The sequence below is a fragment of the Arvicola amphibius genome, chromosome 10 (genome assembly GCF_903992535.2).
Source record: "Arvicola amphibius chromosome 10, mArvAmp1.2, whole genome shotgun sequence".
Taxonomy (NCBI): domain Eukaryota; kingdom Metazoa; phylum Chordata; class Mammalia; order Rodentia; family Cricetidae; genus Arvicola; species Arvicola amphibius.
The window spans coordinates 81,531,272-81,557,210 of record NC_052056.1 but is presented as its reverse complement, the minus strand read 5'-3'; the positions used below and the strand labels follow the sequence as shown (position 1 = coordinate 81,557,210).

Sequence of the window (25,939 nt, the reverse complement as noted above, 5' to 3'; positions counted from 1 at the left end):
CCTGCCCAGTGCTGGGATTAAAGTGTGTGCCCCCACTGCTTGGCAGAATTTTGTTCTTGATGGTGTATTACATAAGATTGTTTTATTAAATGTGTGTGCATGACATGTGTGTGCACATGCCAGTACCACGGTATATGTGTAGAGGTCAGAGGACAACTTTACAGACTGTATACTCTCCTCTCACCCTTATGTGGGTTCTGGGAATTGAATTCTGGTCATTAGGTTTACATGGCAAGTGCCTTTACCCACTAAACCATCTTTCTAGCCTCAGGATATTAATTTCATCTGCAGGTTATTTATTGGTATACATGGATGAAGCTGACTTTGTGCCCTAATCTTGCTTTCTGCACCCATCTTGAGCTCATGGATTGGCTCCAATAAACTTTTTGGATTTCTCTATGTATAATGTCATGTCTTCTACACAGTTTTGTTGCTTACAGGCATACCATGGTCAACACACCCGGTTTCATGTGGTCGCAGAAGCTAAACAGGATTCTCATTAGCACTTAGAACAAGAAATGGTTTTATGTCTTCCTTTCTGAACTTGAATAGCTTGTGTTCTGCTTTCTTGCCTAACTGCCCCAGATAGAAGCTCCAGGACAATACTGAATAGAGGTGGCACAAAGTGGCATCCCAATCTTGTTCCAGCTCCTGGAGGAGACTTTGTCTGTCACTACTCAATATATCAGCTGTAGACATTTCACAGATAAACTTTGTCAGACTGAAGTTGTTCCCTGTGTTCTTCATTTGCCAAACGTTCTTACAAGGGAAGCCTCGGCTTTCACGTGCCAAATGGGACCGCATCTCTGTTCTGTAGACCCTGAAGACAAAGTGGGCTGTTGGAACGTCCAGCAGAGGACCCAGCACACACCTGCTGCAGTTCAGGGGAATCCCTGACTGGGCACTACAGCCAGACACACCCCGGCCTACAGCTCAGATCAGCATTTGGTGCTGGGTGTTACATAAGCATCTCTAAGCCTCGATTTCCTTATCTCTACAGAGGGAGTAATAATAGCACCTATTTCACAGGCTGCTGCTTATGCTAACAGGTAGTGGTAGATGCGATTTAAATCACGACCTTACCAAGGACTCTGGATGTCGAAGCTGCATGCATGACAGATGCCAGATAACACGAGATGTGGTCTTTGTCCTCAAGCCACAGCAGTGACGTGAAAGTGGCACCGAGGGCTACATTACTAAGTGAGGGTAGCATGTGACGCGAGCGCCTGAGAAATGGAGCACCAACGGGGCCCGAGTCAGGCCAGGGCCAACCATGGAGGAAGAGAGCAAGCGATGCTGGCAAAGGGTGAGGACTCGTCGGGATGCAAGGGCTGGCAGGTCATGGGTGCTCCTCTGCCTGGCCCGTGGAACCGGAAGGCGGTGGGAGACAGAGCTTGTTATGGTGAATGACAAAGTAGGGCGTTGGGCTTTGTTCTGGAGGAACAGTGGAAGGATCTGTGTGTACTGTGGAGAACTTACTGATACTGAGAACATGAGACAGAAAGAAAAAAATCAAGGTGGAGCCTCAAGCTTGGCTTAAGGCGATAAGGAGATGGTGGTACCATGGCGCCCTGCGTTGGGAATGCACGACTTTCTGGCAGGGAAGGTTGGAAGTTACAGAAAGGTTGATGAGAAATAGAGAGCTGAGAAACTCATGAAAGGAATGAGTCAGGAACAAAGGAGATAAATGCAAAAGTCGGAGGAGGTAAGGGACAAGAAAAACCCTGGGGTAGGCAAACCCCAAAAATCTAAGACATTAAGTTATTACGATTTGGCAACCGTTGCTTCCTTTGCCATTCACTCCATCCCCGCAGGCTTTGCCTGGGAGATCCCTCCGCAGCCTGGCTAGCTTTGCTTGGCTCCTGGCCCAGATGCTAAAACACTCCTGGCCTTACATCCTCTCAGCTCCTGCAGGATCTCAGAGACCCGTATCACTGGGACTGAAGTTGATTTTGTTTGATCTCCAGTAAAGTTGATCTCCCCACACACAGCTCAAATCTAGGCTTGGGGTATAGCTATTGACCAAAGGGGACCAGACTAGAGGAGCAGATGTTGGGTAGCTATACGACTCAGGGACAGAAGGGAAGATGCTGGCGGCGCTTGTAAGTGTCCCAGTGAAAGTCAGTCACACCCTCACTAATGGGTGGCATGGGGCTGCTTGGCTGAGTGCGTGGCAGAGTGCCAGTCTCTGCTGGCTCAGACCCTGCCCCTGCAACAACTGTAATGGAACCAAACAGCCCAGGAGCTGTACCCAATCAGACTCGATAAAGAGATTAGGCAGCCTGCAGTAACATACCCATTCAGGCAGGAAAGTAAACTCTTATCTTAGAAAGCTCTTTCCTTTTCTAAATAAGGGTTGTCTAGCTAATGATTCAGTGAAGGAGAAATCTGATTAATTACAGCACTCCATTCTCCAGGGTTTTTTATTTACTGTAACCTCTCAGGAGCTTCTAAATGACTTAACGAGTATTAATGTGCTTATGGAAATGTGGGGGATTTGAGGGAATTTTTGTTAGTTTGCTTGTTTAAGACAAGGTCTTACATATAGCCCTGGCTGGCCTGAACTCAGAGATCTGCTTGCCTTGGCCTCCCAAGTGCTGAGATTAAAGTATGCCACCACGCTCCACTAATTAAAAAAATGTTATCAACAGTTGAAATCCATATGTTATCTGGATTTGCTTCAAAATAATGAGAATGAGGGCAAGGAGGGTAGAAATGAAACTGGCCCTGGGCTGACCACTAATAACATTAGGTGTCCATCACACTATTATCAATTACTGTGTGTTTGGGAAGCCATATCTAAAAAGACTTGTTCATGGGCTGGGTGGTGGTGGTGCACGTCTTTAATCCCAGCAATTGGGAGGCAGAAGCAGGCGGATCTCTGTGAGTTCAAGACTGTCCTAATCTACAGAGTAAATTCTAGGATAGCCGGAGCTATATAGTGAGATCCTGTCTTGGGAGGGGAAAAAAAAAAAGACATGTTCATTAAATGCTAGGTCCTCCACAAAACTATGTTCTGACTTGACCTAAACAACAACAACAACAAAAGCTACCAAAACCCAAGAAGCTCAACTGCAGTCTGCAGAATCAAAAGTCCAAAGAAGCCAAGCATAGGGCCTCAGGTTTGGCTCCGCACTTGGGAGGCCACGGCATGAGGCTGTGTGCTGGAGTCCAGCCTGAGCTGTGTAGTGAAGCCCTTTCTCAAAGTAGCAAGGGTTGGGAATACAGCTCAGTGGGAGAGCATCTGTCTACCATGCTCAAGGCTGTTTGACCACCAGTGCTGTGGGGAAGTTTGTATCAAAATGATATTTAAGTTTATTTTTATGCAAATAACCTAAATTGCTCAAGTTAAGGTTTTAAAAATCCTGGGATTGAAGAGAAGGTTCTGAGATTAAGAGCACTGGCTGCTCTTCTGGAGGACCTGGGTTCGATTCCTAGCAACCACATGGTGACTCACAACCATATGTAACTCCAAATCCAGGGATCCTTGGGCACCAGGCATGTAGGCAGCACATACAAATACACCTATACACATAAAATAGAAACAACTTTTTTTTTTTTTTTTTTTTTTTGGTTTTTTGAGACAGGGTTTCTCTGCAGCTTTTTTAGAGCCTGTCCTGGAACTAGCTCTTGTAGACCAGGCTGGCCTCGAACTCACAGAGATCGGCCTGCCTCTGCCTCCCGAGTGCTGGGATTAAAGGCATGTGCCACCACCGCCCGGCAATAGAAACAACTTTTTAAGCATTTATTTATTATTCAGTGTGTATGGATGGTTTTCCTACGTTCATGCACATGCCTGGTGCCAACTCTCCAGCTCAAATAATCAATTTTTAAAACTGTTTTAAAATTTCCTATGTAATCATAATAGTTGATATCCTCTTTAGCCTGGCACTTGTTCTTGCTAACTGCAGACCCCCTCCTGGAATTCTTCCTCAGAAGTCTTTCTTCTTTCACCGTTTCTGGGAATGGCAGTTGGGGTGGCCAGTAAGCCTGGACTGAGTTCATCCACAGGTTACCTAGTTCCCTATATGCTCACCGTGTGTTTGGTGCCACAGCAAACAAGAGGCAATGAGTCTTGGTCTTAGGGGCCATGAAGCTCATGGGGAAGAAAACGGAATGATCTTGACCCTTCAGTGTTCTGAGGAAAACAGGGCCAGGTGAGCTGGAGGAAGGGGAACTGTTGCTGGTCTCCTGTTTAAACTACTTTCAAGGAAAGACCTGGAGGGAAAAAAAATGGAAGTAGCTGGAAAAGGGAATTAAAATGGAGAAAGGGTTTGGGTGTGGGCAACTTGCCTGGGGGAACCTTGAAGAATAAACATTACCAACTGACACACCGTGTGTGCAGGGAAGGACAAAGAACAAAACGGGGCTGGAAAGGCAAGCAGGCGTCAGAGGGTGAGATAGGGAGGGCTTGCTTTGGGTGTGCAGCCTCACCTGGAAAGCTGCACACAGTGACGTGACCAGACCTGGGTCTCTGAAAGTCCCTCTGCGAGGCGGAGACAGACAGACTAGAATGGAGTATGCATTGTGTCAGCTAGGAAATGACATAACCAGGCAAGGAGTGTTGACAGGAAGCAGATGGACTTGGAATTGAGAAGGTGACCTGACAAGTCTAGTGTTGAAGGACGAAGGGGAGAAGACAAGGATATCAGATTTGGCTCGGCAACTGGCAGAGAAGGGAAGCCATTTGTAAGACAAAGATGACCTTTTAGCTGTGGCCTCATAAGAGTCCCATGAATTTGTGAACTGTTCAGAGCTATATACGACATGAAGTCTGACCACAGCAGGGGCTCAATACACACTCGGCACTGGGCTCTGACCAAACTCCTCAGTCTGCTCCAGTACCGAGCACTTGAACTGCTGCTACTGGCTCTCTGGTTCACCCAAACTTGACCTTCTCCAAATTCTGCCTCTTGTAGCATTTTCCAAAACCCCAGAGATGCATAGAGATGGATTCAAAACTTTGAAAAGATCAGAGCAGATAGCTCTCAGCACAGTGGAAACCAGGGTCCTTTAAGCTAACAAGCTGTGAACCACTCATCTTTCTCTGAAGGGACTCCAGTTCTCTTGCTTTGTGCCATGATTTTTTTCTTGGAGGTGTGGCGTTTTGAGAAGATAAGAGTGCATATTAGCTCAGAGAGTTTCAGGTAAAGAGATTTAGATCTAGGCCGTTATCTCATGAAAAAAGCCAGTAGTTCCCATAGAGGCTGGCTCTTGTTAGCCACTCTGTCCAGGTGCGGAGTCAGGGTGAGGTGAGCAACTAGGGAAGACGGTGTGAAGAAAGCTTCCAATTTAAAGAGATGATCAGAACCTTCTCAGCCCTGGACAAGAGGGCATCTCTACTGGTCAACATTTCAGTATTCTGTCTAGGGTTCTGGGTCAACAGTTAGCAAAGGAAGCTACTGGGACCCCTCTAAAGTGTAGGCCATGCTAACAGTAATGTACATTATGGGCATAGAGCTCCATGAGTTACCAGACCATCGGGTAAGAGCTCATAGGTAGCACTCAGCATGCCCAGTGTCTGTCACCAGTTCTCTCTGCATGCAGGCTTCTAGGAATATCATCTTCATGGACACACCTCCAGAATTCTCCTGCCCACCTGCTCCATATACCTCCACTCCTGATTGCAGAGAGCCAGTCAGCCAGGACATCACACGGCTCCAATCTCCTTATTTCATCCCTCCCACTGCTCGATGGGCAGCACTGAAAGTCACACAGAACAAGCTTTCCAAAAAAAATAAGTCTATTTATTGTCTTAGATGCAAATATAGTTTTAAAAATGCATTGTAGTGTTCGGTACAGCTGGTGGAAACGTGCCTGTCAACAGCAGGGCATCAAGAGGACCAGCTCGGGGAGCAGTCCCAAGGATCTCTGGTTTAAGTGGAGCCCACCCTAACCCAGGAGTAGCGGCCTCCTCAAAGGAGCCCTACACCATCACCAAAGCACAGGACAGACACTCGGCCTGTGCACAGAAGCTGAAACCTCAAGGACTTGAAGGAGAACATGCTGCTTCAGCTGGGGCACTGCAGAGCAGGCAAACAAGCCTGCTTTCCCTTTACAGGGTGAGGATCCAGGTGACAAGGTACCTGGGGGTGAGATACTGGATTCCCCCATGAGAGACACAGACTGGTTGAGGCCATGAGACCTTTTAACCTGCAGGATGTAAACTAGGAAATGTCAGTGTCTCCCTCCCTTCCGCAATCTCAGTTCTTGAGAATGCCAGACTAGAAATCCCAAAGGAATTCCAAATTCACTATGCCTAGGGTTATAATTGTGGAACAAAAATTGGCGGAAAGATATAGGTGAATTCTGCTAAATAACTGGAAAGGAATCTCACAAAAATAAAATTCCACAAAGTAAGCACACATGCACACACACACAGGCTTGAGCAAGCGCGCGTGCACACACACGTTATCATTCATTATGGAAAGTTCCCTTTTCTTCCCAGAAGGTTGAGTCTGGCAAGCTCTGACAGCAGTCAGGCCTACCTAGTGAGCAGGGAGGTCCATTCCTCAGAAAGCTGGTAGCTGACCTGTTCTTGCCCACATCTGAAGAGGCGGCACAGGGTGGGGGCTGTTTCCTAAGGCTTTTCTCACACTGCTGGTGTCTCCCACCAGCTGCCCATGGGTTTTAAGATCACAACACCTAGGCAGGCAGTGGGGGCACATGCCTTTAAACCCAGCACTTTTGAGGCAGAGGCAGGTGGCTCTCTGTGAATTCAAGGCCAGTCTGGTCTACAGAGTGAGTTCCAGGATAGGCTCCAAAGCTACACAGAGAAACCCTCCCTGGAAAACCAAAAAACAAACAAAAATCTCAAAACCTGCTCAGTAGGTCCTAGGCACGGTGTGTGCTGGAGGAACACACATCACACACGCCTGAGCTCCATGTTCTTCCACTGCAACCTCACTTTCCCTTCCTTCCAGACATGCGCAGACCCAGAAACAGGTCCTCTGAAACACTACACAGCATCAAGGGACTGAGATCAAAGTTGCACTTCTTGGCAACACCAGCACTCCAGGTGACTATTCCTGTATCACTGTCCACACACCTTGCCAGCAGGACTATACACTGAAAAACCAAGTTCCACACACACTGGTGGGTTTCAACTGTGCCCTGGTCTCTAGGTGTCTAAGAGGCAATTTCTACCCTCAGGAGAGAAAAGGGAGAGCCCCGCACACACCCAGGGTCTCTCAGAACGCCTCAGGTAGTAGGACTAAAAGTCTTGAAGAGCCAGGTTAGAATAAACAGAAAGGGGGCAGGGCAGTGGTGGTGCACGCCTTTAATCACAGCACTCGGGAGGCAGAGGCAGGCGGATCTCCGTGAATTCGAGGCCAGCCTGGTCTATAAGAGCTAGTTCCAGGACAGGCACCAAAGCTACAGAGTAACCCTGTTTCGAAAAAAAAAAGAAAAAAAAATAACAGAAAGGGATCTCTGACAGTGTAGAAGGAAGACAAGAGTAAGTGAACGGAGGAGAGGCTGAACCGAGGCCAGGTGATCCAGCAGGCAGGCAGTGCCATCCGCCACTGGACGATACCAGCGAATAGATGCCATGTCCTCTAGGAATCTACAGGGATGTCACTCTTCACCAGGGCACAGATCTGAGGACAGATCTCTAAAGTATGTATGTTGGGTGGGGGGGACTATTGGGAGGTAACAGGTCCTGAGAACACTGACAACATCCAGGGTTCATGGCTGGGTCACATGAGAATCTGTGCTGGCTCATCACTTCCAGACTCCTTTACAAGACCCAGTATATCAACAAGTTCTAAAGCTGCAGTGTTTCCTTTGTGCTGTGCAAAGCCACTGGAGCGTGGCTAGCCTCTCCCGAGGGTGGACAACTGGTGCATAACTTCTGCTAACTTTGAGGAAGCCCTTCAGCCAGAGCTCCCTGCCTCTGCAGGCCCCACTCATAGTGAAAGAACAGACAGAACAGCGCTGATGGCTTGTGAAGATTTCACGGAAACCCTTGCAGAGATTTCCCAGGTGGCCTTGTGGGTTATCCTTTCAGGCCAATATTCTTAGTCTCCAAAGCAGCAACATTCTGAAGTTTCTACCACATGAGTGGGGACAGGAATGGGAGTGAAAGAACTGTAAACAAGCCTGGTCCAACAGTGTGGCCAGCACCCAGGGAGACCCCCAGCACAGGGGCCTTGGTGTCCAGGACAGAAGTCAAGGCTAGGACCCTCTGATTGGCCAGGTTCATCAGGCAAGATTTCAAAACAAGAAAATCTCTAAGGTAGAATCATTCCTGGAGACTTTAAAGCATCATGACCTCACAGCCACGGCCTAAGTGAGCACCAAGAAAAAGAAAATGGAGTCACAAAAAAAAAATGCACCTAATAAAGTCTACCAGGACACACACAGAGAGACACACATGCATGTACACACGCAGACACACACACGCACACACTCTCTCACTCTCCTCTCTCACCCCAATTTTACACAATCTAACAGCCTTAAAACGTCTGATGAAACAGGATGAGATTAACTCAGCAAAATGGTGGAGAGGTAGGCAAGAGAAGCAAAAAGCCAATCTTATACCCACAGAGTTTTAAAAACAAGGTTACTCCCCAGCAAGCGCAGAGAGAACCTGGAGTCCATGGTATGGCCCATGTCACGTGCATGGGAGGAGGAAGGGCTGGGCTTCTCGAGGCCCTCACAGCAGCGGTTTAGTTTTTCCTTCTACCACAGTGGCCTGCATCTTCTGAAGAATGATTTCACCTTGTTTTGGGGAAAGGAAGGGGTGCCTGGTGGAAACTCCAAGGCTCAGCCCAGGTGCCTTGTGCTCATCCTTCAACCTGTAAACATGCTTTTTGGGGTCAGCTGAGGAGGGCCACCATGCTATTCCCAAACAGGACAGAAATTAGACAATGGAGCAAGCATGTGGTCAGGGGCTCATAGCATCAACGGTGGCACAGTCAACAGCCCCTAGCCTTTCTTTGTTCTCCACCTATTTAGTCCAGGGCAGGCCTCGGCCAACAGCAGGAGCTCCCAATGAATCAGAACTTCAGGGGACGGGCTGGGCTCTCGGCTTCACGTGGTCCCCTCAGGACAGGCAGCACGGTGAGGAGGGGCGAGGACAGAATTCAAAGGAAAGCCCGCTGCCTGCTCTAGGTGTCACAGCAGGAGAAAAAGCACATTCTTCCCGGGAGGTGCCCTTGACTGGGCTCCCTGAGAGCTGGAGAGAGTACCTCACCACCTGCGGCATCTCAGAGGCAGCAAGGAGAAGGATGAGGGTCAAGTGCCCTCTCCCCCAACCTTTCCCTGTCTCTACCAACTGTAACACGCACACTAGGGCACTTGAACCTTCAGACACACGTCACCTTCCAAGCGTCACTGGTTCAAATCTGAGCACAGCTCTTTACCATCTAGCCTGGAGACAGCTTCACCGGCTAACTCCTTGGCATCCTGCCTGTCAGCTGTTTCTTCTTCCTCACACAAGGTTGTTCAGACTTCTTTAGTAGGGTGACATCTTTGGTCTGAGAACTGTCCTGTTTTGGAGCTCCCAGCTAAATATCAGATAAAATGATCAGGATGACAGCAGCATCATGGAGTCTGACCTTTCTAATGCTAGAACCAAAGGTGACAGTCCCTGGAGTGTACTTGCCTCCTCCATAACTGCAGAGTAAAGTGGGCAGAAACAGGCACGGAAGGGCCTCAGCTGGGAGGCAAGGCCAAGGCAATGTTGGGAACTTCATGGTGACTGTGATGCCAGGTAGGACTGAGACATAACAGATATGACACTGCTTGGAGGGTCTCCGAGTGCACTGCATGCACCACTGTCCTGACCAGTTGGCTTCCACACCCATTACTCTCCCTGTGTGCTCAGGGGTTGGTGGCAGTTTCCCCTTCAATAGGATACACCAGGGAGGAGGCACATTCCTTTCTGCAGAGGTCAGAGCGGTAGCCCAGAGGTCAGGTGCTGCCCCGCAGGAGATGGAGAGGAAGAATCACTGCTGCTACAGAGGTCAAAAGTGTGCAGGGGTTGCCAGAGGAGCACAAGTGGATAATGATGTGACAGGGCCAAATCTCTAAGTCTCAAGAAAGGAATCCTGAGGACCCTGGATGATACCACCTGCAGGACTAGGCTTTGTCCCTTGTCTTGCACTTGCTAGCCCTGGACCCCAGTAGGCCACCAGGAGGGCAGGAGCAGAACAGCTGATGTTTCCCTTTGTCTGGGCCCCATGCAGGGGAGACTATGATTGAGTCACTGAGTGAGAGGGCACAGCTAGGTTCCCAAGATGGGACACTGCTGTGGGCAGGCCCCAGCCTGCTTCAGACCTGAGCACAGCATCGTCTTGATAGGCGCAGTGAGCCCTGAGGCCGTGCATCAGGAAGGGTACAGGGGGGTCTTCAGGCATCTCATGCAGCCACATGCCAACTAATCTTAGGATTCCCCCAATCTCTTGCCAATCCTGGAAACAGCCTCTGATGCCTGCTCTGGCAGCTGGGATGGGTCTGTCAGGATGGAGGTGGTGGTGCTCAGCTGCCGGAGGGTACTCAGCACCACTGCAAGAGAGAGGAGGCAGTAATTAGCCTGGGGCACAAGACTCAGAATGATAGGATGCAAACTTCACACATGATTCCCAAGCATTAAGGATGATGGCCAGAGTCAACTATGGAGAAAATGACGGGGGCCCCATTCTGAGACCCAGTCTCACATCCTGCCAATGCAGACCCTAGCAGGGGCTGCAAGTGGTCCAAGGATTCTAGGCAGCTCCTGCTGCCAGAGTGTTGTTCTTGCTCTAATACTGAACTTCTGTAACTTTAATATATGGTTGTAGTTTTAAAACTAAATAAGAAATTAAGTAAGAAAGCATAAAATTTACCTAAAACAGAGTCTGACAAATAACAAATATTCAATAAATGTAAGTTGGATGTGACTAACTGCAGGCCTGTTGAGAGGGCCCAGGGACCCAGGCTGGCTCCTAGAGCTTTTCTGGTTCTAGGATCCCTTCAGCGTTGTCCTCAGGCCTCTGGCCTGGCTTTGTGCAGTAGAGTTTAAACTTTTCTGTCACTGCCCACATAAGGGTTCTTCTCCCTTCTGAACCAGCATGAAGTACTAAACTCCGGTATTCCAGACTCACTTGGCCTGAGGACAGGCAAAGAACAGTGCTGGTCCAGCCAGGAAAGCGCCGTTCGGTGAAACTCGTCCAAGCTGCTGGTAGACACCATTCCCTTGAAAGACTCAAACAGTGGCTTGATGATCATGCTGAACTACAGGACCATGTTAAGGAAAATGTGAACACTGAGGAGGGCTAACGAGCACACAGATAAAGAAGGCAAGCTCAGGCAAGCCAGGCTTACCTGCTGACCTCCCTCAGAAATGGCAAATAATTACCTACCGAAAACTGATCAGAGAGAGGAAGGGCCAAGTCAATTACTGCCAGGCAAGGTGTGCCCACCATGAGATTCAATGGTTTGCTCTTACTATGACTGACCTTTGAGGAGACAGAAGACAGTTTCTTTAGCCTGGTACAGGGTAAACAATGAGGGGAACACGAGACCATAGGTTAGCCAGTTACAGGAGATAGCTGTGTGGGAAGAGAGGAGACATGACAGGAACATTAGAGGCACACAACACAACACTCAAAAGCAAAGTGTCTGCCTGCAGCTGGAGCCTGACGTTTTTGTGTTGTGCACAGCCTGCAAGCTCCCCACTTCCTGCAGAGCTCCCAAAGGATGGGGCAGTAGAGATAGAAATGTTTTTCTTGAATTCTGATGTCTATAGTACCCACCTTAGCCTAAAAATGAGGAATGTAGCATTTTACTAAAGCACTTCTGACATTCCATATGTGACCAGGCTCTACTACTAATGGCAGAATAAGAGAGCAAAGCAAGCTGGGGAGGAGACATGCTGTCAGCCATCTCAAGTCAGGCTCTTAGGCTCCCTGACAGAGTCCTGACCTAGACAGAGTATGTGAAGCCTTGAGTCTCATTCTCAATACTAATAAAAGTAGTACAAATACACAGGCATGGTGGCACACTTAAGAGGAAGAGGATACTGTACTGCAAAGCAATTCCTAGACCAGCCTACACTACAACTGAGACAGTCTCAAAAACAAGCAAACAAAATATAAACAAACTTAGCTCTGAAGTGCAGGACACACATACACACACTCTACCTTCACCACACTTTCCTTCTTTCCATACAACTGTGTTTCCAGGGACTGTCCTGTCATAGGTGACCTGTCACATAAGCTGACCATGTTCAGAGCAGGGCTGTTGGAAAACAGATGGGCAGCAACCATCCTGTATCAGCAATGCTGCCACCTCAAAGGCTGAGATCAGAGGTCCTGGCACCTGGGTGGACATGCTTTATTGTGGTACTCAAGACCAGGGGCACAAAGGCAGAGAAAAATCTGAGGGAACAGGCTTCAAACCCTACCTATAGCTACTTGGAAAGCTGGGGCAGGAGGATTGTTTGAGCTCAAGAGTTCATGACCACCCTGGGCACCAAAGACTCTTCTCTCAAAAAACAAAACAAAGAACTATATGGTTTGGCAGTTAAGAGCACGTACTGCTCTTGCAAAGGACTCCAGTTCAGTTCCCAGGGATTGTGTCAAGAGGCTCACAACAGCCTATGACTCCAGCTCCAATGGATCCAATCCCTCTTTGGACTCTGCAGGTACTTGCACTCAACACACACACTCGTGCGTGCACGCGCACACACATACACACACTCACACATAATTAAAAAAATAATTAAAACCCCCCACAAATAAGAGAAGAAACAAACCACACGACCGCATTAGGGTCTGGCCTCTCAGTAACTCAGTAAGCCCTGGTTTCTTTCCAATGTCACAGCAGGTAGGGCTCACCCTCTCTGTCGCTGGCTGTCAGAAGGGGCCTCTCCTTCTCACCTTGCTGTCTCTTCAGTTATCAAGCTGCTTTTGTTTGCCAAAGTTTAGAGAGCAAAGCAGGGCATCTACCTCCCTGCCCCTTCCTGCAAAGCCTCTTGGATGTGGTCTCCCCAGCCCCTAGAGCCAGTCCAGAGTCTTCTCTCCCTGAGATAAAATAGCATTGCTAGTCCTGAACTCTGACAACTGTGAGAATCTTTCTCCGAGGGGTGCCCGAGAGCACTGTCCACTGTTTCAGTGTGCTGCCTGGGGAAGGGAAGAGCAAGGAAAACCTAAGGATACAATCCAGAATTTCCAATTCTGCAGGATCCTACTTCTCACATATTCATCAAACATTTCTTTCATGTGGTCAGACTGGCGGCAGCTGACAGGGACTCCTGTGGCAGGGAGCAGCTGTTGGCAGGAGCTGAAACAACAGTAACCAGGGGATGCTTTGGGGTAGTGACTGTAGAGGAGGACCCTGGGAGACCAGACAGGCAGGACACAGCCAGATAGAGAGGAGGACAAGAAGCTAAACTGCTGCAATACAGTAGCAAAGGCCACAAAGGGTCCCCTCTGCTTTTGAGACACGGAAATACATGGGGTGGAGCACTCAAATGGAACCTCACATGATGGTGGTGTTGAGCTCCTCAATTTCTTCCCGAAGCCTCCGGGCCTCCTCTTGCATCTGCATCCGCTCCTGCTGCAGCTTGGTGATGTACTCCATGGTCTTCTGCAGTGTGATGGCATGGCTAGTCTGTAGAGGACAGGTGGCTCAGGGGGGCAATACTTAGCTGGCCAGTAGCACACAGGAAAGATGTCCTATCACACCACCAGGACTCTCAAGCAACTTACCTGCTTGGAATTATTGCAGATCAAACTGTTCAGGGTGTTAAAGCCCATCCTGATATTGAAACGCCTTTTCTGTTCAGCTGAGATATGCTTCTGTCGGTTCTATTGGAGAATCAACTGGTCACTGAGACATAGGCTAGGCCTTGTTCCTCCTTACTGCACAACATAATGCTGAGAGGCTAGAGAGAGACTAATGACTCGGGGCACATGACAAGACAGGCCAGAAAACTATGCAGAAGGAGAGGCAAATGGCTAAAAAGCTCTAAGAGGAGTCATCAGGGAGTGGGCAAGACTCATGGGCTAGAAAGCAGTATGTGCTCTGGCCCCTGGCAGCCAGACTGACTGCTTCTCTACAACCTAGTACCTACAATCTTGCTTCCTCCCTGCAACTGGTGTGGCCAAGGTTGCATGCACCCCTACCATGTCATAAGAACTTGCTGTTGGTTCTTGAGCCCAGAGTGCCCACCCAGAGCTCTGAATAGGCTCTAATCGTCATGGGCTTGTGGTGGGATGGGAAATGGTCGGAGTTAATTTAATCTTAGTGGTTCTGGGTTTGCAACACCAGCTAGATCTGTGGCTCTCCTTTCCTGATGTTTTCTTCTGCCCCATCCCACCAAGGCAATCAAGAGAAATAAGCAGTACCTTTAATGCAGCCATATTTTTGGGGTCTGTAGATTTCCCTGAGCAGTTGTTCTGGGGAGACTGAGGACTGGGACTTTGTTCTGATGGGCATGGAGAGGCTTGTCCTGAGTTGGGGCAGTCACGGCCTGAGGAAAAAAAAATTCTCTTAACAGGAAAACACTTGAGAAGGGAACTGGAAAAAATAAGAAGTAAGGTTTCTCTGTCCCGTCCCCACGGTAGTCCTCACCAACCAGAGGGACTCCCTGCAAGCCCTTAGGCTTGGAAGTCCTTCTATGGCTACCCCAGAGAAAATATTGGAAATATTGAAAATATTGAAGAAACCCACTCGGGAGGCAGAGGCAGGCGGATCTCTGTGAGTTCGAGACCAGCCTGGTCTACAAGAGCTAGCTCCAGGACAGGCTCTAAAGCTGCAGAGAAACCCTGTCTCGAAAAACCAAAAAAAAAAAAAAAAAAAAAAAAAAAAAAATTGAAGAAACCCTTGCCCATATTCCAAAGGGGATTTCTTGGTTCTAAAGCAACCCATGAGGCAGGCAAGTTAGATGTGGGATATGGCATGAATGCTACCCCATCCTAGGTGTCCACAATTGCTCAGAGGAGGAATTGAACTGCTAACCCAATCCTTAAAATGCCACCTCAAGGTAGCCCAGGGCCCTTATAGGTTTGTAAGGCAATAGCTCTTAACCCATGTTCTCAGGGCACTGGAATCTGCTTTATTTCTGTTCTTTAAATTCTACATAGGTATTTTCTTACTCTTTCTCACCCACTCTGAAAATGTTAAATAAAGAGTACGACCACTTTTTACCCATGCGGAATATACCAGAGTATTACTGTGACCCACTTGGGCTCATGTCCCACTTACTGATGTCCCTTGGAAGCCATTTCCTAGGTCCGTTTCACTTTATTCTAACAAATGCTTCCAGTTAATTTATTTTCTCCTAGAGTACCAGGTTTCACTTCAGTGCACAGCTCTAAATGTTGCATTCTGCGGTTCTGCAGGCCAAGACCGACTTCCCTTTCCTGGATAATTTGAGAAACTTGACTCCTGTCTCTTGAGTCTGTATCTTTCCAGACTGATGAGTCCCATTCTTCAAAACCTGCCCTTGGACAAGTCCACCCCTCTCAGCTGGAAACCCCTCTGTATCATGTCTTCCCAGGTAAGATGCTCAGATGCAACCATGGTTTTAGCAAAGAGAAGGCATTAAGGTACAGCACAGTGACAGACTGTTTGCCTGGCATGTGCATAGATATTCTAGTTCCTTTCCCAGTATGGCACCAGAAGGAACCCAACACTGATGTCGCAGGACCTCTAGTCCCTACTTCTGACTCTCCAAGTCACCAGGCAAAACCAGTCCTGTCCTGACTGCTCCGAGCTGTATGCTATGAAAACGACCACAGATCTGCAGTGGTTTAGAAACTAGGAGAGGTGGTGCGGTGACGAGCCTGCTGCTGGTTGACAGCTACAGCAGTCCCAGGCTCAAGTTTTCCAAACTGCTGACAACAATCTTCAGTCCCTTTCTGGATGGGACTGACAGCTCTGAGCCAGGCCTTCTGAGCGTGGTTTCCTGAATGTGCTAGCTGCCCCTGCTGGAACACAACTGCCGTCCCTTGTGCCTGCTCTGCTGGTATGGCTACACTACTCTGATGCTCAGTAAGCATTTCCCCAGCTTGTGCAGACTGAAGGTTCTGTAGGCCAGGCTTGATTATGGAGCCTGTGAATGGCCTCCCCATCAGGAGCAAGCTGCTTATTTCCTCCATAAAGCCCAAAGCACCCCACTCAGGAAAATACTTACTAGAGCCTGTGGCAGGGACCTGGGGACTACCCCCATGCAGTGGGACCTGCTCGCCCTTCACCAGAGAGTCTTGCACTGTACTTGGAGAGAAGAGCCGAGAGACAGGGGTAGGCTGGCTACTTGTACTGTGGCTGAGGAACTCTGTGACTCCAGAAGCCTGTGGAGACCCATGAGGGAGGTCATGTACCACTGCTGCAGAGCAGTTACATTGGCTGAAAGCCACTCTAGAGGTGAGGATGCTAGAGGCCTGCCTAGGCTAGATCTCCTTACCCTGGTGATAGCAGCAGAAGCAATGACCACATTGGATGGGGACACAGTAGATGCCAGAATCCCTTCTCTCTTCAGAGGGGCTGATGTCATGATCACCTTTTGTGGTTGGCCTGAGAAGGCAGCTGTAGGGAGGAAGAGAGCTGAAAGTGAGGGTCTGATCCTAGAGAGGCCTCGCTACTACTAACAAAACTGCTGAGCTGCAGACGCCAGGAAAACCAGGGCATCAAGGCTTCTGAATTATTTTGTACCTTTTACTTGAGTCCTACTATATCCCCTACAAAGAGATGCTCATGACCATGTATTCTTCTCAAACCACATTTTCAATTCTAATTCTTATTATTATTTCCTTTAGATTTTAAATTATATTTTATTTACTTTGTGTGATGTGTATATGTGTGCAGGTATGCAAGTGTTGTGGTACATGTGTGGAAGTCAGAGGACACTTATGGAAACTGATTCTCACCTTCCACCATGTGGATCCTGGAGATCAGACTCAGGCTGTCAGGCTTAGCAGCAAATGTCTTCTCTAACTGAGCCATCTCACCAGCCTAATATTAGTTTCTTTAAATAAGGTCTCATTATACAGCCTTGGCTGGCCTGAGACTTACTATGTAACTCAGACTGGCCTCAAGTCCAAAGTCTTCTTGCCTCAACCTCTCAAATGTTGGGTTTACAGGCACTTGTCACGACACCCAGATAACACTAGACTAATGTTTAAACATATAGAATAGAGAGAGTGCACATATGAACTATCCACACTGCTCTGTTCCATTTAAATGTGGGGGAGGTGTCACAAATGTAAAGCCTTTGAGGAAGGAAAACATGACTCCTTGGCAGGCTATAACCCTAATCCAACTCACCTGGAGCAATGCAGGCATTCTTCAATACCAAGGACACCGGCTCAGGTTTGGGAGCAGGCACTATTTTGGGGGGTTGCTTGGGTCTCACTCCAGTCAAGGACACGGGCTTGGGGTGTATAAAAGTTAAATGAGGCTGGGGAGCTCCCACAACTGGTGGCTGGGGTACAGGTGACAGTGCCAGACCACAAGGGGATGATGAGGGGACTGGGTGGTGTGCTGTGATAACAAGACTCTGGCTCTGGCTGAAGGTGGTAGCAGAAGCATCATGGGTAAGAGTAGTAGAGGCTGTGTGGGTAATTACAGGGGTTGATTTGCTGACTCCAGCAAACTTCTGAGGCTGCAGGAAAGCTGGTGGGGTTGAAGGGCTCAGAGTAGAGGCAGGAGGGGAGACTAATGGCAATGCAGCTGGGACAGGTGCTGGGGCAGGGCCAGGGGAAAGTAAGGTCATAGTTAAGACAGGGAGGAAGGGCTGTGGGACACTCAGTGGTGGCTCAGAGGGACCAAAGTCTGCAGGTTGAATAAATGGGTCCACAGTCTGGGAGGTGTGTTCACAACCCTGCCCATCTGAGGGATTCAGGGAGGGGGCTGCAGAAGAGTCAATGAGGCTACTGGGCAGGCTCACAGTGGGAAGAGCTGTATTTGGCAAGATGTTCCCCTGAGGAAGAAAGAAACATGAAGAAACAAAGATGCAATTGGATAATTAGCTCTCACCGTTTAGCACTACATAACACAAAGACTAACTGTGGGCATGGAGACGAAGGGACCAAGGGACAAAAGTGCTATCTTTCACGCCCAACACATTGATCTGCTGGAGAAACGGATCGGTGTTCCCTGGGTGTCAGCAGGGGTCTTGTTTCCATTAGGAACTAATGATAACACAGAGCTCAGACAAAGCTGGACAGAAGCCTAGGGATATCTGGTTTCCAGAGTCTGGTCTAGGTCTGCCCTCAGTCTCTGCCATCTTCTGTTACACAGTAGAAGCAGCCTAGACTACAGCTGCTCAGAGGTTCCTCCAGGACAGCTTCAAGTATCAACTTCCAGTCAGGCTAGCTCTTCCTGAGTGGAAAAGCCATGAGGAGTCACCTGTGCAGATCTCAAGTCTCTACAGAAGAAACCAATATCTGAGCTAGGCGGGGAAGGTGCCAGGTTACCGGATGACTAACTGAGTATATCACAACTTGAGAGCTCCCCCAGGGCAGAGAACTATGCCTTGCTCAGCTCTGTACCCCTAATACTTGTAATTATCTTTAATTAATTGCTACGTAAAAATAAAACCATATACTTTTTTATTGTTGTTGTTTTCGAGACAGGGTTTCTCTGTGTGTTGCTTTGGGTGTCTTGGAACTCTGTAAACCAGGCTGGCTTTGAACTCACAGAGATCCACCTGCCTCTGCCTCCCAAATGCTGGGATTAAAGGTGTGCACCACCACCCTCCAGTTTACACAATATATTTGTATTAGTGATCCATGTTTTTCTTCTATAACTAATCTTGTCTTAGAAAAGAGCTGGCTGGGGACTACAGAGATGGTTCAAGGGTTAAAAAACACTAGTTAGTCTTCAAGAGGACCCAGGTTCAATTCCCAGAACCCACGTGGCAGCTCACAACTGTAACTCTAGTTCCAGGGACCTGACATCCTCACACAGGCATACATGCGAGCAAAACACCAATGAACATGGGAGGGGGGGGAAGCTGGACAAAGATTATGTGAGGCCTTAGGAAAATGACTTTGTTGGTACAGTCTCCCATCTTGTGGGGAGCTAAGGATGCTTTCAAAGAGGGTTCCATAATTTCTTTGCATATTCACATGCATTCAGTACTGGATCCAGCAATGGTCCCAGTGTGTTGTCAATTTATAGTCACAGCATTACCCTAGCTCTGGTTGTAAAGTCTGATGATAGCCCTGTATCTGCCATGCCTGCTCCCCCAGCTTCCTCTACCTGAGAAGGCGGGCTGCTGGGATCTGGGGCAGGTATTGACGGAGGTGTAGGCAGCATGGAGCCAAAAATGGATCGGCTGGAAGAGAAGAGATCTGAAAAAGAACATGGGAGTCTTTAAGTCCATGAGCTGACCATTTTCTGGAATTCTGACACATAAACAGGGGCCTGACTCCCACCCTACCCCTCCCAAAGATAATTTTTTCTATAGACAGACGATTCTGGTTGAACCATTTGGAATACCAAGTGTTTCGGGCCTGGAGAACGGCAGGCACTTTACTGGGAAGTGGCTGTGTCACAGCGCTCTCTGCTGTCCACATAAGGAACTGCCCACAGTCAAGGCCCAGGCGATGCTCCCAGCAAGAATAACACACTTTCGCCCTCTCTGAGAATGCCAACTCCCTTCAAATGTCTCAGAAAGCTTTTCCAGGCTTTGCAGTTACTATCAGAAAAAAATTCAGTTTTGAAAAATTCCAAGCCTTTCCTTTACACCCATTTCCAACTGTCCTCTCTACAAAAGGGGCACCAGTCTGATATGGGAGGGCCAAGAGCTACTCTCACCCTGGAAAGGCTCAAAGGTGTCCATGAAGTCCAGGTTGGGTTGCAAAGGGATCAGGCCTGGCTGGATCATGTCTGCATTTCCCAAATGTGCTGCAAGAATTACAAGTTAAAGAAGAGAATGATTTTTACCTCAAATAAGGTCAAAGGAAAATAAACAATTAGTTCTGGAACAGATCCTCCTGGCTAGCCATTCTAGAACCTTCTAAGAACTGTAGGAAGTTGACTGAGATTTCTACATTCTTAGGGGTTTGTGGCCATTCTTAGATAGCTATGTCCTCTCTACCCTCAGGAGACAGAAAAGACAGGCAGTACTGGAATCACCATGAAGCTAGGAGCAGCTCCAACTTTTCACCCCACTCCACATCCCCACAGCCCTCTGGCCCTGCTCTCACTGTCCGTCTGTGGCTCTGCCCAGAGGACCTACAAGACTGATGGTCTCCAGGTGGTGTCATGAGTGTAGTGCTCACTGGATACATCCTGCACTACAAACAGTATCAGAAACACAGACGGTTCAGATCAGAGCCTGCTGATTTCTCACAGTGGGACTAAAAGAACAGTGGTCACCCCTGGAAGGCTCCATTTCTAGTCTCTTCCCTTGCAACTGCACAGGACCCCAGACAAGGCGCTTGGGCAATCCTTCTCTTTTCCCTTGCGTAGCCTAAATAAGTGCCAAGCAACAGCACAGAGGTGCCCTGATTAAAGCCTGGCCTAGAGGAATCTTCAGAGAAGGAATCCAGTTGTTCAAGGACAGAGACTAGTTACCTATTTCCCGTGGGTTGGGCCAGGCCACCGGTTGGTGTGAAGAAAGTGTGGAGAAGAGGGTGTCACTGAATTCTGACATGAGCATATCTGTGTCCAGCAGTGAGTCCTCCTCCATGGGGACTGGGGTTTTCCAGCCATCTCCATGTTTGTGCCAATAGAGCATGTCGTCATCCTAGCCAACAGGGGAAAGACTCTAAGCAGGTGGATTTATTATCTTCAGTCCTGGCATGCATGAAAGGGGCATGCTTCCTAAGAGGCAAAGGCTATTCCCTTAGCCTACCCAGCAGAGAGTGTGCCTGTTTTCTTGGCCACCTGCAGGACCTCCATGTGAGAAGGAGCTGTTCCTGAGTCTGGCCTTCTACTACAGGATTCTCTTGGGGCACAGAAGTCACTGCTGCATCTTGACAAGATGCAGGGCTCTCAAGCTCACTTACCTGGGCCAGACTAGAGAGGTCCTCATCCTTGTGTTGTTGTAGCTGTGGGCAAAGGGAGCAAGATGAGGCAGCCACCAAGAACCCTGGAATGCCCCAACTTCACCTCCTTATATGTGAGTGAACTATATGGGAAACGAGTTGGGAATGGGATTCTGCTGGCTATCATCCCATGAATGTGGGCCCAAAGAAGAAAATAACCCTATTCATGGCTGAGGAAACCATAGTCACTGTTTGGTGTTGAGTACAATATTCCCACATCATGCTCCCTGACTGTGGGGTAGCTGTGGAGTCTAGGGCCTCAGACTACGTTCTGAATACAGTTACACCTCCTGCCTACCCAGCCCCAACCCTGCCCCCAGAGCTTCCAGAACATGTTCTTTTGAGAGCCCTTGCCAATATCTACCCTTTTCTTGAAGTAGGTTCTCCACTTGTGATATTCCCGGATCACAATCTCAATGCGACTTTTCCAGTATTTGCCCTCCGTGGTGATGGCCTATAACCGAGAGGCCAAAATGAAAATCAGGTCTTGGATGACAATCAGATCTCAGCCCGTGACCACCCAGTATCCATTACTGAAGTGGCCTCAGAAGGTTCTCCTGGTCAGAAGGCTTCACTCACTGGCACACCTCTTCTCTTCAGAGCTACAACTTGAACTCAGGCTAAAAATGTATCTTTGCTTTAACACCCATGACACCAAGGGTGACTCTGCACTGGGTACAGGGTAATCACACAGCACTCAGAGGAGGCAGAGAGCATTCCTCCTTGCCTGAGGATGCTAAGGAAACTCACACATGGCCCACACAATACCCCTCTCCAGCAGCATCTGCCATGCTCTCAGAGAGTGAGAATCAGGGATGGCAAGATGGTTCAGTGGGTAAAGGCACCTGCTGTCAAGGCTGATGACCTGAATTCAATGAATTCAATCCTTGGGATTCACATGATGAAAAAATAAGGACTCTCAGAAGTTGTCCTCTCACCTCTACACAAAAGCTGTCACACACACACACACACACACACACAAACACACACACAAATAAATCTAATTTAAAATTTTTAAATTAGTTTTTTGGTGTAGGAGGTATATCTCAATGGTTAAACACTTGCCTGGCATGTAAGAGGCCCTGGATTCTATCCTTAGTACCAAAATAATAAACAAAATATAAAAAGGCTGCTTTTTCTTCAACCTCTTTTCATCCCCTACCTTAAGGGTTTTTGTTTGTTTGCTTGTCGTCCCTCCCAAAGATAGGGTCTCACGTAGCTCAGGCTGGCCTCAAACTCCCTGTATATCAAGAATGACCTTAAACTTCTGATTTCCCTGCCTCTACCTCTCATATGCTGGAATTGCAGGCTTCTGACACCATGCTCAGTTTATGTGGTACTGGAAATGGTAGTCAGGGCTTGGTGCATGCTAGGAGAGTACTGTCCCAGCTGGGCTGCACCTGCAGTGTGAGCTGAAGGACACTGAGTTCTCTCTGACATTTCTGGAGAGGTGGTTTTGCTTGTGGTACTAGGGATGACCCAGAGCATGAGTATGTGCCTTCTTCATCTGCTACAGAGTCAGCTTTCCCTGAGTAACCCTCAGAAGAAACACCAATTTTAAGTGAAAGCAGAGAATGAAGCCCTATAAGGTCAGTCTGTCTAAGGATAGAATCTTCTGGAAGCCACTGCTCCTTCTCAAGGTCATGTCAACTACTAGCACAGCACAGACTCCTCTATTCCCTGTGGTTCCTCCTGTAGAATTTGGTCCTTTGGTGGGTTGTTCATCGAGAAATGAAGGCAGGCTTCCTTTCCCACACCCTCTGCTCAGCCACTTGCTGGTTAAGTACCTCTGGCCGGCGGTGCTCGTCGACATCAACAGAGCCATCTAGCGGAGTGACAAAGTGGCACACAGGATTCTTGCGTTTCTCCAAGTCTGGTTGGGGAGAAGAGAGACATTGTAACTACACCAAGACCCCTGAAGGAGCTCTACCCACACTGCTACACACTGAAGAAATGCAGAACTCTGAGAACTAAAAGCATGTAGGCCCAAGGCAAAGGATGTCAGTAATATCTAGGTAAGAAATGAAGCTGCTCATCAATACACAGGCAGCTAGTGAGTAGGAAAGTCCAGCCCGCTCCTCAAACCCACATCCTCCCATCCTCAAGCTAGGCCAGGAATAAGGGCTCTACAGTGGCACTCATGTCTTCTTAACCTGCTAGAAACAAGCTGCTCTGGCTCTTCAAGTGTCACTTTTTGGCTACATCCTCCCAACTCTCCTGAAAAAAAAAAACCACTCACTCCTTAGGGTACAAAAACCCCACATGCACTACACACTATGGTCAGGGTCTCATATGTCTGTTCCTCCAGACTCTGGGCTCTGTTGGCTGACTCTGCCTGATGGCTGGTGAATGTCCTGGTTCCTGGGATGTATTATCACTTGGTTTCCTATCACAGACTGCTAAGGAAATAGTTTGCTGCAAACATCTTTTAAGAGCAGGCTATAGGTACTCTGGCCTCTAAGATGCAGAGCTCTGATCCCACAGAATTAAGGCCCTTGTGGCTAGCCACACACTTACACTGCATGTACCATGCCCGCCAGATGGCGTTGTTGAGTCGGATCTTGTCCCGCCACTGGAGTTTCAGGCCCTTGAAGTTTTTCCACTTTGGAGACACTAATTTCCCACTGGAAAGCAAGACAAAGAGGGGAGAGTCAGTAGTCTTCAGAAATTAACAGTGAGACCCAGTCTTTCCAGACTGAAGAACCCTTGGCTGATCCATTACAGGAGAAGCCTGACCGAACACAGCCACTCCAGGATTTCTTTAGAGCACACAGGGAGAGTGGGGCATGATAATATTCAGGCTTAGAGGACATGCTGCAATGGGGGATCAGACGTGGATACTCTGGGCTCTTGCTTAGCCTTAAAGTTTCTCATAATTAAATATTTAAAAGGCACATTACTAGGTGTGTTGGCATACATCTTTAATCCCAATACTCAGGAGATAGAGGCAGAGGACTGTGAATTCAAAGACAGACTCGACTAACATCAATTGACTATGGAAACCAGGCACTCTTTACCGGGTCTTGGCCCACTCCTTTTGTTCTCAGTCACCACTGACCCATCTCAAGCCATCTGAGGTGATTCTTCTCAGTTGCTCGGAGGTGGCTGCTGGTACAGCACTGGGAAACTCAACTACTATGATGGCTGTGCCACCAGAGAGCTCATGTTGCCGGTTATTACCTGGTCTGTGAGTGCTTTCAACTTACCGTACAGAACATTTTTAAATTTATTTTTAAATTTGTGTGTGTGAGAGACAGCGAGCCTTATGTGTGGGTACCCATGGAGGCCGAGAGGGCTTTAGCTCTTCTGGAACAGTAGTCATAGGCTGCTGTGAGCTTCCTGATGTGGGTGCCGGGAACTGAACTTGGGTCCTCTGAAAGAGCATCATGTGCTCTTAACCACTGAGTCATCTCCCCAGTAACTAATTCTAGAAGAATTTTGAGGCATACTCTTACAATTAAAGATAGCACTAATAGGGGCTTTGAGACGTCCACCCCCCTTTGCTCTGTGTCTGATACACATGCACCTTCCTCTTTAAAGAACTCTTCCTATGGCCCGACTCCACCTTCAGACACTGCTTTAACACCATCTGCTTTGGGCCAGCGCTGGCCTCTCCGAGGCGGCTCCTTCTGAGGGCTTGAGACAGTAAGGCACTATTTTTACTTCATATGGGTGTTGAGGAGCATCTCTCTGATGGCAGGTCACAGCCCTGTTCTTTCTCCAAACTTACTCAGAAAGAACACATGAGTAGCAGAGATGTGCCCAGTTATGGAAGCTCAAGTATTTAAAGAGGGGTCTGAGCAAGACATTAAGTAAACCTGGAAGCTTGATACACAAGGAAAGCTTCCTGCTGAATGCCTGGCAGAACTTTTCATTGCTTTCTACCACACCTTCAGGGCTCAGGCTTTGGATTATGTCAGATGAAAGCTGTGGCCCTGGAGCTCAAAGGTAGCTCAGCCATGAAAGAGTAATAGCTGCTGTTCCTGCAGAGGACCAGTGTTAAGTTTACAGGACCCATGTGGTGGCTCACAACAGCCTGTTACTCCAGTTTCAGCGGATTGGATGGCCTCTCTCTGGTTTCCACAGACACCAGACATACAATACATTTACAAATATACACATATTATACATTAAAAATAAATATTTTTGATAAAAAGAAAAGAGAACTGTGACTGCCCCAAGAAAATGTCACAGCAATCCTCTTTTCTTCTTCTCCTCCTCCTCCTCCTCCTCTTCCTCCTCCTCCTCTTCTTCCTCTTCCTCTTCTTCTTTTGGGGGGGGGGATTTCGAGAGTTTCTCTGTGTAGCCCTGGCTGTTCTGAAACTCACTCTGTAGACCAGGTTGGCCTCAAACTCAGAGGTCCCCCTGCCTCTGCCTCCTGAGTGCTGGGTTAAGGGTGTGCACCACCACTACCCAGGGAGCACATTTTCTTAGTATCTGGGAGACACAATGACAGCAGTCTCTCCCAAAGGGTCAGAAGCTTATGAAGAATCTCTCTGTTTCCTCTTCTTCCAGCTGCTACTCCAAAGGCATGTCTAACCCACCCTCTGGAACTGATCAGCTCCATCTGTGACATTAAGGCCATAGCTGAGCCTTATAGGTCTGGAGCCTTCACTGCCTCTGGCCCATTGCTGCACATCTATGTTGGCAAAGAGGTGTTCTAGTGCTTCTGTTTGCTGGGTAAAAATCACAATAACACACTTCCTCCACAGTATTTTTAAGAATATTTAGAAGAGGGTGTGTATGCACATGTAAACATGGGTATGCATGTAAAAAAGGAAGACTCTTTGTGCTTACTTCAGTCTTAGGAACACAGGACACCTGAGGAAGGCGGCCCTACTACACATAGAAGCAGCTACAGAGCCATGGGCTTTCCATTTACTCAGCCAACAAGTGTTAAAGACCTACTCTGTGAGTAAAGACCTACGGATTGAGGAAGGATGCAGGTGAGGAAC

The 25,939-nt window shown here is 48.2% G+C and overlaps 1 protein-coding gene across 3 annotated transcripts in view; it reads right to left on the bottom strand.

Annotated features, from left to right (window-relative positions):
- Positions 1–5,725: 5,725 nt before the first annotated feature.
- LOC119825255 (MLX interacting protein) overlaps positions 5,726–25,939 on the bottom strand; it is a 59,716-nt gene continuing 39,502 nt past the window's right edge. For 2 of the 3 annotated variants that reach the window (XM_038346016.1, XM_038346019.1), the window contains exons 2-17: positions 23,502–23,608; positions 22,772–22,857; positions 21,349–21,438; positions 20,946–20,987; positions 20,512–20,683; positions 19,750–19,839; positions 19,192–19,283; positions 17,254–17,908; positions 16,394–16,515; positions 16,124–16,280; positions 14,334–14,458; positions 13,695–13,793; positions 13,469–13,596; positions 13,143–13,266; positions 11,088–11,217; positions 5,726–10,509 (exon numbers count right to left, since the gene is read on the bottom strand). In XM_038346016.1, the coding sequence (XP_038201944.1) occupies positions 10,388–10,509; positions 11,088–11,217; positions 13,143–13,266; positions 13,469–13,596; positions 13,695–13,793; positions 14,334–14,458; positions 16,124–16,280; positions 16,394–16,515; positions 17,254–17,908; positions 19,192–19,283; positions 19,750–19,839; positions 20,512–20,683; positions 20,946–20,987; positions 21,349–21,438; positions 22,772–22,857; positions 23,502–23,608 (2,341 nt within the window). In that variant the 3' untranslated portion in view covers positions 5,726–10,387. Of the gene's footprint in view, positions 10,510–11,087; positions 11,535–13,142; positions 13,267–13,468; positions 13,597–13,694; positions 13,794–14,333; positions 14,459–16,123; positions 16,281–16,393; positions 16,516–17,253; positions 17,909–19,191; positions 19,284–19,749; positions 19,840–20,511; positions 20,684–20,945; positions 20,988–21,348; positions 21,439–22,771; positions 22,858–23,501; positions 23,609–25,939 lie in introns of those variants that run through there. The other variant, XM_038346017.1, reaches the window with a different exon arrangement.